The 17,401-nt window shown below is 41.4% G+C and overlaps 1 protein-coding gene across 6 annotated transcripts in view; it reads right to left on the bottom strand.

Moving 5' to 3' along the window:
* TENM1 (teneurin transmembrane protein 1) overlaps positions 1–17,401 on the bottom strand; it is a 1,319,573-nt gene that overhangs the window by 397,596 nt on the left and 904,576 nt on the right. For all 6 annotated transcript variants that reach the window (XM_069747173.1, XM_069747175.1, XM_069747177.1 and 3 more), the window contains one exon: positions 3,247–3,446. In XM_069747173.1, the coding sequence (XP_069603274.1) occupies positions 3,247–3,446 (200 nt within the window). The remainder of the gene's footprint in view (positions 1–3,246; positions 3,447–17,401) is intronic.

Below are 17,401 nucleotides of genomic sequence, written 5' to 3'. Positions count from 1 at the left end.
TAGCAGCAAGGAGTAAAGCCTGCAGATGTCGGGTGCTATAGCCGGGAAACAAGCCGATGAATCCACAAATGCAGAGAAAAAAGAAGGCAGCACTCACTGATCTTCAGAAGCAGGTGTCTTTATTTACTCACATAACATCTTCACGGCCGGGAGTGCAGGGGTACAGAGTGTGGCGGGGACTGACGATGGCCGTTTCGCGCCTACCTGGCGCTTCTCTGACCCGTAGAAGCGCCAGGTAGGCGCGAAACGGCCGTTGTCAGTCCCCGCCACACTCTGTACCCCTGCACTCCCAGCCGTGAAGATGTTATGTGAGTAAATAAAGACACCTGCTTCTGAAGATCGGTGAGTGCTGCCTTCTTTTTTCTCTGCATTTGTGGACAAATAGATTATATCTCTTCATGTATACACTGTTTCAAGATTTCTCTTGTGCTTCTCCAATTCCCTGGAATGAGATTCTTCTTATCAACAGGCAATCAAAATCTTCAAAGTTTCACTTAAAAAGAACCTGCTGCAGTGCCCGTACAGTCCGCTCGGTGGATAAGATGGTGTACAGGAGGAGCTGAGCCCAATTATATATGAATTTGTTGGAAATGTTTCAGTATAGCTCATAACTTATTTATTGAAATCCCCGGTGATTGTATGAATATCATTCCAGTGGGCGGTCCTCCAGTTATACAGAAAAAAAACTGTCAATCACTGACTAGGACCGCCCACTGGACTATGTACTACAAACACCAGGGATTTCCGTTAACAAAATACAAGTTATACTGAAATTTTTCCAAGAAAAATATACAACAATCTAATCAGCTCCTCTTTTTCTGAAACATCTTCCTGTGGACTAGATACCATTTTCAACATAACAGGTTCCCTTTCTTATGGGAAATCCAGATGTACCTGATAATAAATAACTTGGGGTCTTCCAAAAAATAAGCCTCGTCTCAGGGAACCCCTTTGTGTATTTCCATTGTTATGTTGGTCACTCAGGAGTGTCAAACTGCATTCCTCGAGGGCTGCAAACAGGTCATGTTTTCAGGATTTCCTTGTACTGCACAGGTGATAATTTAATCACCAACTCATTATTTGTGTTATCACCTGTGCAGTACAAGGAAATCCTGAAAACATGACCTGTTTGCAGCCCTCGAGGATTGCAGTTTGACACCCCTGATGTTGGTGATTTCTGAACATTCATGCAGCAGTGAAGCTCTGTGTAATCTATAGAGCGCTGGTTTCTCTAGTTTTCTCTAGAAATGGGAGTTTGAAAAGTTTAATCTCATGTGACTTCCTAAAGTGAAAAAAATGACTAATAATCAAAAAAATAGGAAAAGCGCTCACTTGCTTTTATAGGCCCACATAACGTACTGTACTTATACATTCTTTTTTTTCTTTTCTATTTTTTTTTTCTCCCCTTTAAAGGGTAACAAGGTTGTCTACCTTCTAAACCTATTCTGACAGTCTATCAGGAGAGTTTGTAACTTGTATCTTTTATTAGCTGCTCCCAGCTGATTTATGACCACGGGACCCAAATGGATATTTAGGACAACAAAAGTCTTGTAAAAGCAAAACATTACAACATTTTTAATAAAACTCATTTGCAAAGGAAATACTTTTAGGTAAAAATAAATGCAATTAAGTAAAATAAAAAGTTCTGAAAGGGCGGACAACACCATTAGGGATTACATATATCACCATTGTAATCACTGGGTATACAATTCTGCTGTACGTACTGTATATTATCACATAATAGTGTCCTCAAATCAAAAACCCATAAAATAATTGGGTTTATAAAACCTATGTATACAATCACAATAATTGTCACCCAAAGTATATCAATACAACTGTGACAAGAGGTACTTCATGAAAATATTCTTTATTAATACAAAGATAAAACAATGTACAAAGTGAACAGGTAGAAAGGTGCTTGGATCACTGAAAAAAAGGGACTCAATGCCATTGGGTACCACATAGCATCAGCTATAAAAAAAAAATAGCACAACCCACAGAGATATACTATAGAATGCAGTATTCAAGGAAAAGTGCAATGTGCAACTATATAAACAGTATTACAAGGGAATAATATTCTCACATTTACTTTGCAAAAAAAGGGTCTATGTATTGCACTATCCCATAAACAAAATAACATGACAGTCATAAGACTAGAAATCTAAAGTGAGCCTTAAAACAATGCAGCCACATAAAACAACCAAAAGTCCCACTATTTATATATTATCAAGACAATCATACAGAGTGAACTCCTGAACAATAGATTAACTTGTGGGAAGAAGTGCGGTATAGTCGTATATTGAGCCAAAGTCAGCTACATTAAAGCACAAGGCTTAATGCACAAAGTGCTAAAGGAAAGTGTAGGCACACAAATGCTGACCGGTCACAAATTTGCATGAGAAGTAACTGTGGACATTAATACCTGTGGTGTGCATGGGACCCCAGGCGTCCTTCTGCCCCGACGCGCGTTTTGCACTGCTTCTTCAAGAGGCGTTTCAGGGCAGGGGGTGGATCAGTTTAATTACACAAGTGGCTTGCGTGATTGAACAATGAGAATCAAGGTGATGTATCTAGGAAATGCTGGGGCTCATGCGCTAGTCAAAGCAGGCCCATTACACTAATGGAGACCATGATCCGGTGGTCACGGGGCAGAGGCATCCAATCATTGTAAATATGACATGGGCGCAATGCCTCCCGGAAAGACCACCCATCATGCTTGCACATTGCACTTTTCCTTGAATACTGCATTATATAGTATATCTCTGTGGGTTGTGCTATTTTTTTTTATAGCTGATGCTATGTGGTACCCAATGGCATGGAGTCCCTTTTTTCAATGATCCAAGCACCTTTCTACCTTTTCACTTTGTACATTGTTTTATCTTAATAAATAATATTTTTATGAACTACCTTTTGTCACGATTATATTAATATACCTTGGGTGACAATTATTGTGATTGACGTACTGTCAATCACAGTACGTAGTGGTGCCTTATAAATGAGTTATAGCGATCACAGGGAACAAAATACATTCCTCGTGCTTTCCAAGCACAGCTCAGTCATTGATATTCACATAACATGTTGGATTCTTCCTTGCTACTATCGCAATGTATCAGATTGCTACCAATTAATAAAGTAGAACTTGGACACAGAATATTTAAGGTACATTAAAAATTTCCTTCATTCATTATACGTAAAATATCTTTTGCTCCCATAGTCCCATCAGTAGGAGAGGAAAACATTACGTACCTGTGTGTGTGTTGGCGGGATATTTCTTCTTCCGTAAATGCCAAGGAGGGAGTCTTTTGAGAATGAAACATTGAATTTTAAGTACATTGGATGGTGAATGGTAACCTGAAAACGCCAGAATAACCCGGGTTGGATAATCTGTTCAATCTGCTTTCCAATTTCCACCTCTCCAGAGTCGATTGCTTTACCTCTTTGATTTACTGCAGACACAAATGAAAGAGGGGGTGAAAACGCAACTCGACAATTCCACAAAAGGCACAGAATACAAATAGTGCTGGAGTAAAATAACTGAAAGGATTTGGGGGGGTCAGTAGAACGAAGGCGCACCCTAGATCTTGTTGCATTCTTTTAAGACTTAAGAGAGGAATTTCCGCATTATATACCTTTTTTACTGTGGGACAAAGAACTAATACGCAGGTACCGTACTTGCTAACTACCTGCCTGCTCTGCCCAGCGCCGATCTCTGCCGACACAGACGCTCACTGACTTCTCCAGCCAATGATTCTGCGGCATCCACTGACTTCATGAATGAGAAGCAGCTTCTCTTCCGCTCTGCTCTACTGATGGCATGACTATCAAATTCATGCTGATCGACAGCTGTAATTGCGCCAAGCTGGCTGTCAATCAGTATAACATCGGCTGTCATGCCCTGTCGAAAGAGCAGCCTGGAGGAAGAGCTGATCTGTTGACATGGAGCAGATGAATCGCCAGCTCTGAGCCAACGCAGGATAGAACAGCCAGATAGTTGTTAACTAGTTAGCAGCTACCTGCCTGTTTGTTTTTTGGCTCTTAGTAAAAAAAATAATTTAGTCCAGGATAACCCCCTTAAAGGAAATTTAGTTTGGCAAAGTTTCTTTTTTTCATATCACGAACTGTATTAAAAAACAAAATTAGAAATTTTTCAATTTTCACACCGTGCACTGGAACTTTTTATATCCACCAATCATAGCAGGTGATGTCACAGCTGACCACACCCCCTCTCTGCACAATGATCTTTGCACACACTCATTAGATGCTTCAATGTAAAAGTTATGGGCGGAGACAGTTTTTTGCTGGTAACGCATAAATGTATTCCCTGAAAAATTAAGTACAGTATGAGTCTAAAAAATGCCACCAGGTTTAGTGTGATAATTGCAAGATTCTAATTCTTACTTTTAGTACATATTATGTAAAAAAAATTGCAAAGTTTTTTTTATCATACTGTAAAATCAACACGAAAACCCACTGTGTTTGGGGGGCTTTTTTAAGACACACTGAACCATAAGACACACCCCAAACGTTGGAGAAGAACATAGAAAAAACAAGATTTTTTTTATAAGATGGGTGTTCGTCTTAGGGCTCATACTCACCTGCGAGAAACTGGATGACTGTCGCACGTCAATACCCGGCGTTGCTGTCGGCCCTCCGGAACAACTGCATGTATTCCTATGTGTCCGCACGCTCCGATATGAGTGACGGGTGCAATGCCGGGTATTAACATGCGAGACTCATCCAAGTTTCTCGCAGGTGAGTATGAGCCCTTATAGTCCGAATTTAAGATATCTTAACTAAAGGGCGTTGGCGGTGAATATTTCAATACCCTTGGAAACAGCAATAAAAAGGTAACATTCTTGCAGAGAAACAATTTTATGAGCTTATGTTGCCACTAGCTGGTGAAGACCATTGTCCAATTACCCCTTTTTGTAGCCCACCCTATTTTCAACCCTAAACTAATTAATTATTTAAGTTGTCAGACGATTCAATGAAAAAGAACTGTGGAGCCTGGGAAATAAAAATGAAAATGAATGCTCCTTTCGTTAATGAGTAATTAAATTAAAAAAACTATTTAGAATTAAGGTAGACTATTATCCGTGGAAATACATTTAAGGATTCAGCAAATCAATTGGAAGAGCTCCACTTTTTATATATTGCCATTATTGTGCCATAAAACGCTACAATCCCTTATCATGTAATCATATTTAAATATTACAATTGTAAGGGTTGGGATATACAGTATCCTAGTGCCAATGGAGTATATGATGTCATATTAGTTGGCTTTGACTCTTTCATGTTTAGGAGAGACATAAACAGTGAAAGGACAGCAAATAGCTGGCAAACAACCTCCAAACAAGCTTTATGTGCACAGAATGATAGTATCAGGGCTGGACTTCTTCCAATGTATTTTAGGCAGATGCCTTAATCTCTGTGATATTAAGGATGTGGATGATATCAAGCACACACTGAATGGACTTGAACCAGCCATAGTAATAATTACACAGATCATTATAAGGCTATTTCCGTGTGATGTTTTTTAAAGGGGCTTTCCAGGACCACTATAGTGATTGATATTCTGCCATGTAGCATAGACTGTGTCTGATTAGTGGGGTCTCATCACTTGGTATCCCAAATGATCAGCGGTTTTAGGCTATGTGCACACGTTGCAGATTGTATGCTTTTTTGCCGTGTTTTTTTCACTGTTCATGGAAGGTACATAGGATAGATTCATGGCATGTGATTAGGAAGGACTTATGGGGTGCATATGGAAGGGATTCACTGGATGAACATGGGAAAGATTCATGAGAGTCAAATGGGAAGTAATCATGGGAGGAACTCATGGAAGGAACTTGGAATAGATTAATTGGAAGAACAGTGAAGAGGTTTGTGGGACGCAAGTTTGAAGGTTCATGTGAGATGTGTGAGTGTCGCATGGCAATGAGTCCAGGGGAGGAATTCATGAGAGGAACTTGAAAGAGATTTATTGGAGGCACATGGGAGAGATTTGTGGGAGTCATGAGAGGTGCAAGGGAGGAATTCATAGCTGGTGCATGGGAGATGATAATAATAATAATAATAATCTTTATTTTTATATAGTGTTAACATATTCCGCAGTACTTTACAGTTTGCACACATTATCATCGCTGTCCCCAATGGGGCTCACAATCTAAACTCCCTATCAGTATGTCTTTGGAATGCGGGAGGAAACCGGAGTACCCGGAGGAAACCCACGCAAACACGGGGAGAACATACAAACTCCTTGCAGATGTTGTCCAAGGTGGGATTAGAACCCAGGACCCCAGCGCTGCAAGGCTGCAGTGCTATCAACTGAGCCACCGTGCTGCCCTACATTCATGAGATGCACATGGAAAGTAGTAATGGGAGGCACATTAATGGAGTTATAGGGGGAACATTGGAGGGATTTATGGGAGGCTTGTGGGAAGGAGTTATGGGAGGCACGTGGGAAGGAGTTATGGGAGGCACGTGGGAAGGAGTTATGGGAGGCACGTGGGAAGGAGTTATGAGACGCCCATTGAAGAAAGTCCTAGGAGGAATATTAGAGGGATTTATAGGAGGCATGAGGGAAGGAGTTATGGGAGGCCCAATAGAGAAGTCCTAGGAGGAACATTAGAGGGATTTATGGGAGGCACGTGGGAAGGAGTTATGGGAGGCCCAATGGAGAAGTCCTAGGAGGAACATTAGAGGGATTTATGGGAGGCACGTGGGAAGGAGTTATGGGAGGCACGTGGGAAGGAGTTATGAGACGCCCATTGAAGAAAGTCCTAGGAGGAATATTAGAGGGATTTATAGGAGGCATGAGGGAAGGAGTTATGGGAGGCCCAATGGAAAAGTCCTAGGAGGAACATTAGAGGGATTTATGGGAGGCACGTGGGAAGGAGTTATGGGAGGCCCAATGGAGAAGTCCTAGGAGGAACATTAGAGGGATTTATGGGAGGCACGTGGGAAGGAGTTATGAGAGGCCCAATGGAGAAGTCCTAGGAGGAACATTAGAGGGATTTATGGGAGGCATGAGGGAAGAAGTTTGGGAGGCAAATTAGAGGGAGTCAGAAATATTGGAGGGATTTATTGGAGGCACAGAAGGGAGATTCATTGGAGGTCCATGGAACAGATTCATAAGTTGGCATTGCTAAGTTGGAAGATCTGCTAAATTTATCATCTAGCCTGATTTACTATGATATATTTAGTGTATTTTAAGACTGTCTAGTCTAACTTTGCATTGCATAAAACCAACAGGATTAGTGAATGACACTAAAATTCTCACAATTTTGGTTTGGTATGACCAAGCATCACACACTGTGAAGTGAAAACGTCACACTGCATCTCTTAAGTCTTTGTAAATCAAACCCTTATTGTAAAAATCATAATTAACACACTATCTTGCCTTTGTTTTAGAAGCCTGAATATCTCACTTTTGTGGAATCTACAATACTCAATGTAAAAGAAGAAAAAAAAATGATTTTTCCACATTCACATAAAAGGGCTGAGATGTCGACAGGTGGGAAGAAGTTAAACAATAGCACATTTCATGTACTTATCTACAGACCAATGCTCAGAACAATTTGTATCTGCAGCGATTTTATTGTGGATGCTGAAAAAAAAGAAAAGACCTTCTTGAAGCAATAGGGGTAAGCTCTAGAGTGTTTTAATCCTCTCTGTATTAAATATTAAGGAATCAAACAGTGTCTTGCTGAGCTGTGCAGTGAATGAGCACGCGGGTTTCTATAATCCATAGTGTCATTAATGTCAAGCACTGAACCTACAGAACATACATTACAATCCTCACCGTGATTGTATTTCGCTATTGTAAATCTGCACAATTTATCATTATATTAATTCTGCTGGGACCTTATTGTCATTGTAAATGTTATTCATTATCCTACGTACTGTTTTATGCAGGGGCTTGATAATGGACCTGCTTTAAGTACCATTGTGTCTTAATACTTTGTATATGCACTTCTCAGTAACTGGCTGTTAGCTTTTCTTCTCTGCTCTTTGCAATGCAGCAGCAACATAAGCTCATAAAATTGTTTCTCTGCAAGAATGCTACCTTTTTTTATTACGGTTTCCAAAGGTATTCTCCTATGAACTTATAAAATGCTTAATAAAAATTCCACTTATTTTAACATTGATTTTTGTGGCTGGATTCTTTCTGCCAGCGCGTACCTTACTAATCCTAACTTATTAAAATTTTCGAAAAGCAATTCAGCAGCCACTTATGATTCACACTGGGGCTTCAAAACAGAGTAAAAATATATTTTCAATATACGTTTACTGTTAACTATTTTTGGCCTCATTCTAACATCATTTTCTGCCATACCACTGTTACATATATATTTTTTTATTGATGAAAACTTAGATTTTCAACTCTGTACTTACAGAAATAAGAATATCAGCCTATAATCTAACAATATGAAATACTTCTTGAAGGTAGAGGTCACCAAATGGCCCATGGCTGAGGCTTCCATTTCGTTCAGGTCATCACAGTGTATGCTGTGTTAGGTGAACTTGTCAATTTTATTATCATACATTTCTACTCAATAAAGATGAGCGAACTCGGACTGCAAAGTTTGGAGTTTGTACCAGACACCTAGTGTCCGATGCTGAACTCCGAACTCGGAATGTCCATTTTACAGTTCGAAAAATATTTAGAATTGAGAGTCCTCAGTGGTTGATACCTGGCTTTAATGGCTAACTGAAAAGATGGTAACAAATTGCAAGCTTTCCAGACTACTCAGGTCTCTTCATCATTTTACAGTTCAGAAGTTCGGGAAAGAAAATCTAAAGGATCTCTTAGATTCTGCAACCACCTAGCCAATCTCAAACTTGTTGCCACCATATGAATTTACTTATGCATTGGCATTAAAACCTAATGGCTTTTGTGCTACTTTTTCTATGAAACATAAAGTAATGTTAGTGTGAACCCAGTTGGGTTGCTCTACAAAATTTTCATACCTTTGAAAATAGTTTAGTGATATGTTCTATTTTACCCTTCCCACTGATGTTTCTCAAAAATAACGTGTCCACAGGGTTTTGATAAGGAAAGTACACACATGACCATATTGGCGCAGTCATAGTGATGAAAATGATACCTGTGGTGAAGAAATCCGTTTTGTGGATTTTGTGCAATAAAGGTATGAAGTTTTCATATAATCATAGCTTTGTGCATTGGGGTGGGACTTGAGGGTAGGGTCTTTGGCTCTGCCATGACCCCTCCGCTACTTCTGTTGTCTTTATCATCCTCCCGGTTTAAACTTTGCACTGGCACCATCTTAACCGCGGGCGGCACTTGCGCATATTGATTTCCAGGCAGTTCTCGGGAAAATAATGCCAGTGATGAGCCAAGATCTCAATCTATGCATGCACCACCACTGGCACCATTTTTACTGATGACCACTGGGAGGTCAATTTATTCATGAGCCACCATGAGCACCATTTTTCTGAAGACGAGGATGGCGCCAGTTTAAACCAGGAGGACAATAAAGACAATAGAAACAGTGGAGGGGCAGTGGAGAGCATTGCAGCGAATCAGTAAAGTTAGCAGCATTGCTTTATGAAAAACTAACTGCAACTGACGACAGAGATTTTCTGAAAATAGAAAACCCCTTTTATACTGTCACCAAATGGTTAGTGAGCTTCAATAATAGTATAATACAGAAAGACAAATTGGTTAAAATAGATAAGCATGTTAAAAATGTCAAGATCCATGACATGGATTTTGATTCATCAGCCAGAAAATGAAACAGAACTGATAATTTCCGACAAATTGACACAATCAAAAATGAAAAATGAAAAATTGATTGGCAGATGCTTGGCAAATCAACAAAACACAAATCAGGTGATACAATGTTCCACTTCTTTCTTGTCTTAGGTTTATATTCTAATGTTGGTTTTTATTATTTTTAATTAGATATGAAACGACTGTAGAATTTTCTCTAAAAATATATATATAAATACTATTCTTTTGTTTTGGTTGGCCAGGGGCAAGGACCTTTTCCTGAGTTTGTGAAAGACCCATTGCGCCTATTAAAGTTCAATGTGCTAAACTTTAAAACCATTAGGAATATCAAAAGAACAAAAAAACATTACAAACCTAACGTTTCCTTTCATATCAAATTCACTGACTTCGCTGAAGTGAAGCTTCACTGGTCAAACCAAATTATTAATTTTATTATCGTAATAAAATTTGTGCCTTTCAAGTAACTGCAGTAGAACATCATTTGTCTGATTTCTTAATGGCGTAACTCAATACCCTGCTGAAACCATTATTCTTGAGGAAGAGACCTCATTAAAATATCTCTTGATGATCTTTCCTTCTTGGCGTCTGATACTCTTAAGTCATAGTCTACTGAGGTTTCACTTACTAGAATTTTGTTGGGTCTTGATAATTTCACTGTGGTTTTCTAATGAAAGTTAATACATGCTCTTCAAAGTCTACATTGGAAAATTCATTATTAGACCAATTAGAATATTGAATAAGGGATATATTGTAATGTACAATTGATTATTCTGAGTATGTTGACATATGCTGAGTTTAAAGGGAATCTGTCACCAGGTTTTTGCTATCTCTTCGGAGAGAAGCATAATGTACTAGCAGAGGCCCTGATTTCAAAATGTGTAACTTACTGGGTTGCTTGCTGTAGTTTTATTTTAATAAAATCCCTGTTTTATTTGGTGCAAATCTAGCAGTTCTCTAAATGCTGAGCTCTGTATAACCCCGCCCACACTGAGCATAAGCAGAAAGCTGCCAATCAGTGGTGGAGGCGGGGTTATACAGAGCTCATGAATATGGAGGACTACATGGTAGCAGGATTACTAGTCCTCTAGCAATAATCTCATTCTTGATTAATCAGTTATTTTATAAAAAAAATACAGCAAGCTGCCCGATAAGTGATGCATCACTGGAATCAGGGTAACATAGTAACATAGTAACATAGTTAGTAAGGCCGAAAAAAGACATTTGTCCATCCAGTTCAGCCTATATTCCATTATAATAAATACCCAGATCTACGTCCTTCTACAGAACCTAATAATTGTATGATACAATATTGTTCTGCTCCAGGAAGACATCCAGGCCTCTCTTGAACCCCTCGACTGAGTTCGCCATCACCACCTCCTCAGGCAAGCAATTCCAGATTCTCACTGCCCTAACAGTAAAGAATCCTCTTCTATGTTGGTGGAAAAACCTTCTCTCCTCCAGACGCAAAGAATGCCCCCTTGTGCCCGTCACCTTCCTTGGTATAAACAGATCCTCAGCGAGATATTTGTATTGTCCCCTTATATACTTATACATGGTTATTAGATCGCCCCTCAGTCGTCTTTTTTCTAGACTAAATAATCCTAATTTCGCTAATCTATCTGGGTATTGTAGTTCTCCCATCCCCTTTATTAATTTTTTTTTTTTTTAGGGTCTTTCTATGTACATTATGCTGCTCTTAGATTAGGTGTCAAAAACCTGGCAACAGATTCCTTTTAATAAATCTGCTTCTACAATACTTTTGATAAAATACAAGCCAGAAAAACATGTTTAAAACAATGTTTTCTTAAAATGAATCTAAAGACATGTCTGATTTTTGATTTGCAGAGCAGCTAAAGGACTTTTGTGCCAGCTTTTGTTTTTAGACACATTTAGAAAAAGGGTCGATAAAGTTTTATTTTTAAAAAAAAAAGAAAAACAAAGGCTAATGCTATAAAACTTCAATAGACATGACTCAATTTTTGTGTCACCCGGTGATATAGGGAAGATACTCTGTCCTTTCTACCGGAATCTAAAGTGTGACTACTGCAGTCAATCCCTCACTTCTTCGCTCATGTGTCAATAGGAAAAAATGATAGGGTCAGGATCCTATCAATGAGACTAGGTACATGTGTTATTTCCTAAAACGATAGAAAGTTAAAGTCTTAAAAAAGCTTCAGTGGCCAATTTGAAAATTACAAGATTTATTTTTTTCTATTTTTAAAACAGATAAAAAAAATAAATTTGAAGAAAAAATCTGATTTAAACAAGAGATAATTTTCTGATGATTATTTTCTAATGTGAGTTGCTAAAATGTATTTCACTTCTCCCATACAACTAAATTGACAAGAATCGCATTCATTTCCAAAACATCTATGCCTTCTTAGAATGTCACATGGAGGTAAGGAGACACCTATTCTACTAACATTTGGGGGTTCCAGAGAGGAACTTATGGTAAATCATAGACAGTCACTCATCCTTGTTCTGCACTATGCCTCACCTCTTCTCTCTTCCCATCCATACCACCTTGGACTATATTTTCCATTAACCCCTTCCCGACCCATGACGCCACGTAGGCGTCATGAAAGTCGGTGCCATTCCGACCCATGACGCCTATACGGCGTCATGGAAAGATCGCGTCCCTGCAGATCGGGTGAAAGGGTTAACTCCCATTTCACCCGATCTGCAGGGACAGGGGGAGTGGTAGTTTAGCCCAGGGGGGGTGGCTTCACCCCCTCGTGGCTACGATCGCTCTGATTGGCTGTTGAAAGTGAAACTGCCAATCAGAGTGATTTGTAATATTTCACCCATTATAACGGGTGAAATATTACAATCCAGCCATGGCCGATGCTGAAATATCATCGGCCATGGCTGGAAATACTAGTGTGCCCCCACCCCACCCCTCCGATCGCCCCCCCAGCCCTCCGATCTGGCCGGTACACTGCTCCGGCTCCCCTCCGTCCAGTGCTCCGCTCCCCCCCGTGCTCTTGTCCGCTCCCCCCGTGCTCCAATCACCCCCCCGTGCTCCAATCACCCCCCCTGCACTCCGATCCACCCCCCCCGGTGCTCCGTTCCACCCCCCGTGCTCCATTCCAGCCCCCCCGTGCTCCGTTCCACGCCCCCCGTGCTCCGTTCCACCCCTCCCGCACTCCGATTCCCCCCCCCCGTGCTCCGATCCCCCCCCCCCCCCGTGGTCCCCCCCCACCCCATCATACTTACCGATCCAGCCGGGGTCCCGTCCGTCTTCTCCCTGGGCGCCGCCATCTTCCAAAATGGCGGGCGCATGCGCAGTGCGCCCGCCGAATCTGCCGGCCGGCAGATTCGTTCCAAAGTGCATTTTGATCACTGAGATATAATCTATCTCAGTGATCAAAATAAAAAAAATAATAAATGACCCCCCCCCTTTGTCACCCCCATAGGTAGGGACAATAAAAAAATAAAGAAATTTTTTTTTCCACTAATGTTAGAATAGGGTTAGGGTTAGGGTTAGGGGTAGGGTTAGGGTTAGGGTTAGGGGTAGGGTTAGGGTTAGGGCTAGGGGTAGGGTTAGGGCTAGGGGTAGGGGTAGGGTTAGGGCTAGGGTTAGGGTTTCAGTATGTGCACACGTATTCTGGTCCTCTGCGGATTTTTCCGCTGCGGATTTGATAAATCCGCAGTGCTAAACCGCTGCGGATTTACCGCGGTTTTTCTGCGCATTTCACTGCGGTTTTACAACTGCGATTTTCTATTGGAGCAGTTGTAAAACCGCTGCGGAATCCGCACAAAGAAGTGACATGCTGCGGAATGTAAACCGCTGCGTTTCCGTGCAGTTTTTCCGCAGCATGGGCACAGCGATTTTTGTTTCCCGTAGGTTTACATTGAACTGTAAACTCATGGGAAACTGCTGCGGATCCGCAGCGTTTTCCGCAGCGTGTGCACATACCTTTAGAATTAGGCTATGTGCACACGGTGCGGATTTGGCTGCGGATCCGCAGCAGTGTTCCATCAGGTTTACAGTACCATGTAAACATATGGAAACCAAATCCGCTGTGCCCATGGTGCAGAAAATACCACGCGGAAACGCTGCGTTGTATTTTCCGCAGCATGTCAATTCTTTGTGCGGATTCCGCAGCGTTTTACACCTGTTCCTCAATAGGAATCCGCAGGTGAAATCCGCACAAAAAACACTGGAAATCCGCGGAAAATCCGCAGGTAAAACGCAGTGCCTTTTACCCGCGGATTTTTCAAAAATGGTGCGAAAATATCTCACACGAATCCGCAACGTGGGCACATAGCCTTAGGGTTAGGGTTGGAATTAGGGTTGTGGTTATGGTTAGGGGTGTGTTGGGGTTAGGGTTGTGGTTAGGGGTGTGTTGCGGTTAGGGTTGTGTTTAGGGTTATGGCTACAGTTGGGATTAGGGTTAGGGGTGTGTTGGGGTTAGTGTTGGAGGTAGAATTGAGGGGTTACCACTGTTTAGGCACATCAGGGGTCTCCAAACGCAACATGGCGCCACCATTGATTCCAGCCAATCTCGTATTCAAAAAGTCAAATGGTGCTCCCTCACTTCCGAGCCCTGAAGTGTGCCCAAACAGTGGTTTACCCCCACATATGGGGTACCAGCATACTCAGGACAAACTGCGCAACAATTACTGGGGTCCAATTTCTCCTGTTACCCTTGTGAATCAAAAAAAATGCTTGCTAAAACATAATTTTTGAGGAAAGAAAAATGATTTTTTATTTTCACGGCTCTGCGTTGTAAACGTCTGTGAAGCACTTGGGGGTTCAAAGTGCTCACCACATATCTAGATAAGTTCCTTGGGGGGTCTAATTTCTAAAATGGGGTCACTTGTGGGGGTTTCTACTGTTTAGGCACACCAGGGGCTCTGCAAACGCAACGTGACACCCGCAGACCATTCCATCAAAGTCTGCATTTCAAAAGTCACTACTTCCCTTCTGAGCCCCGACGTGTGCCCAAACAGTGGTTTACCCCCACTCATGGGGTATCAGCGTACTCAGGAGAAACTGGACAACAACTTTTGGGGTCCAATTTCTCCTGTAACCCTTGGGAAAATAAAAAATTCTGGGCTAAATAATTATTTTTGAGGAAAGAAAACGTATTTATTATTTTCACGGCTCTGCATTATAAACTTCTATGAAGCACTTGGGGGTTCAAAGTGCTCACCACACATCTAGATAAGTTCCTTTCGGGGTCTAGTTTCCAAAATGGGGTCACTTGTGGGGGGTTTCTACTGTTTAGGCACATCAGGGGCTCTGCAAACGCAACGTGACGCCCGCAGAGCATTCCATCAAAGTCTGCATTTCAAAACGTCACTACTTCAATTCCAAGCCCCGGCATGTGCCCAAACAGTAGTTTACCCCCACATATGGGGTATCACCATACTCAGGAGAAACTGGACAACAAATATTGGGGTCAAATTTCTCCTGTTACCCTTGGGAAAATTAAAAAATTCTGGGCTAAATAATTATTTTTGAGGAAAGAAAACGTATTTATTATTTTCACGGCTCTGCATTATAAACTTCTATGAAGCGCTTGGGGGTTCAAAGTGCTCACCACACATCTAGATAAGTTCCTTTCGGGGTCTAGTTTCCAAAATGCGGTCACTTGTGGGGGGTTTCTACTGGTAAGCCACATCAGGGGCTCTGCAAACGCAACGTGACGCCCACAGAGCATTCCATCAAAGTCTGCATTTCAAAACGTCACTACTTCACTTCCGAGCCCCGGCATGTGCCCAAACAGTGATTTACCCCCACATATGGGGTATCGGCGTACTCAGGAGAAACTGGACAACAACTTTTGGGGTCAAATTTCTCCTGTTACCCTTGGGAAAATAAAAAATTGCAGGCTAAAAGATCATTTTTGAGAAAATAATTTTTTTTTTTTTTTCATGGCTCTGCGTTATAAACTTCTGTGAAGCACTTGGGGGTTCAAAGTCCTCACCACACATCTAGATTAGTTCCTTTGGGGGTCTAGTTTCCAAAATGGTGTCATTTCTGGGGGATCTCCAATGTTTAGGCACACAGGGGCTCTCCAAACGTGACATGGTGTCCGCTAATGATTGGAGCTAATTTTCCATTTAAAAAGCCAAATGGCATGCCATCCCTTCCGAGCCCTGCCGTGCGCCCAAACAGTGGTTTACCCCCACATATTGGGTATCTGCGTACTCAGGACAAACAGGACAACAATATTTGGGGTCCAATTTCTCCTATTATCCTTGGCAAAATAGGAAATTCCAGGCTAAAAAAATCATTTTTGAGGAAAGAAAAATTATTTTTTATTTTCATGGCTCTGCGTTATAAACTTCTGTGAAGCACCTGGGGGTTTAAAGTGCTCAATATGCATCTAGATAAGTTCCTTGGGGGGTCTAGTTTCCAAAATGGGGTCACTTGTGGGGGAGCTCCAATGTTTAGGCACACAGGGGCTCTCCAAACGCGACATGGTGTCCGCTAACAATTGGAGCTAATTTTCCATTCAAAAAGTCAAATGGCGCGCCTTCCCTTCCGAGCCCTGCCGAGTGCCCAAGCAGTGGTTTACCCCCACATATGAGGTATCGACGTACTCGGGAGAAATTGCCCAACAAATTTTATGATCCATTTTACCCTACTGCCCATGTGAAAATGAAAAAATTGAGGCGAAAAGAATTTTTTTGTGAAAAAAAAGTACTTTTTCATTTTTACAGATCAATTTGTGAAGCACCTGAGGGTTTAAAGTGCTCACTAGGCATCTAAATAAGTTCCTTGGGGGGTCTAGTTTCCAAAATGGGGTCACTTGTGGGGAAGCGCCAATGTTTAGGCACACAGGAGCTCTCCAAACGCGACATGGTGTCCGCTAACGATGGAAATAATTTTTCATTCAAAAAGTCAAATGGCGCTCCTTCCCTTCCGAGCCTTACCATGTGCCCAAACAGTGGTTTACCCCCACATGTGAGGTATTGGTGTACTCAGGAGAAATTGCCCAACACATTTCAGGATCTATTTTATCCTGTTGCCCATGTGAAAATGAAAAAATTGAGGCTAAAAGAATTTTTTTGTGAAAAAAAAGTACTTTTTCATTTTTACGGATTAATTTGTGAAGCACCTGGGGGTTCAAAGTGCTCACTATGCATCTAGATAAGTTCCTTGGGGCGTCTAGTTTCCAAAATGGGGTCACTTATGGGGGAGCTCCAATTTTTAGGCACACGGGGGCTCTCCAAACGTGACATGGTGTCCGCTAAAGAGTGGAGCCAATTTTTGATTCAAAAAGTCAAGTGGCGCTCCTTCCCTTCCAAGCCCTGCCGTGCGCCCAAACAGTGGTTTACCCCCACATATGAGGTATCAGCGTACTCAGGACAAATTGGACAACAACTTTCGTGGTTCAGTTTCTCCTTTTACCATTGGGAAAATAAAAAAATTGTTGCTAAAAGATAATTTTTGTGACTAAAAAGTTAAATGTTCATTTTTTCCTTCCATGTTGCTTCTGCTGCTGTGAAGCACCTGAAGGGTTAATAAACTTCTTGAATGTGGTTTTGAGTACCTTGAGGGGTGCAGTTTTTAGAATGGTGTCACTTTTGGGTATTTTCAGCCATATAGACCCCTCAAACTGACTTCAAATGTGAGGTGGTCCCTAAAAAAATGGTTTTGTAAATTTCGTTGTAAAAATGACAAATCGC

The sequence above is a fragment of the Ranitomeya imitator genome, chromosome 2 (assembly GCF_032444005.1).
Source record: "Ranitomeya imitator isolate aRanImi1 chromosome 2, aRanImi1.pri, whole genome shotgun sequence".
NCBI classification, from domain to species: Eukaryota; Metazoa; Chordata; class Amphibia; order Anura; family Dendrobatidae; genus Ranitomeya; species Ranitomeya imitator.
Note: the sequence above shows the minus strand (reverse complement) of the source record. Positions and strands in the feature narration are given on the sequence as shown.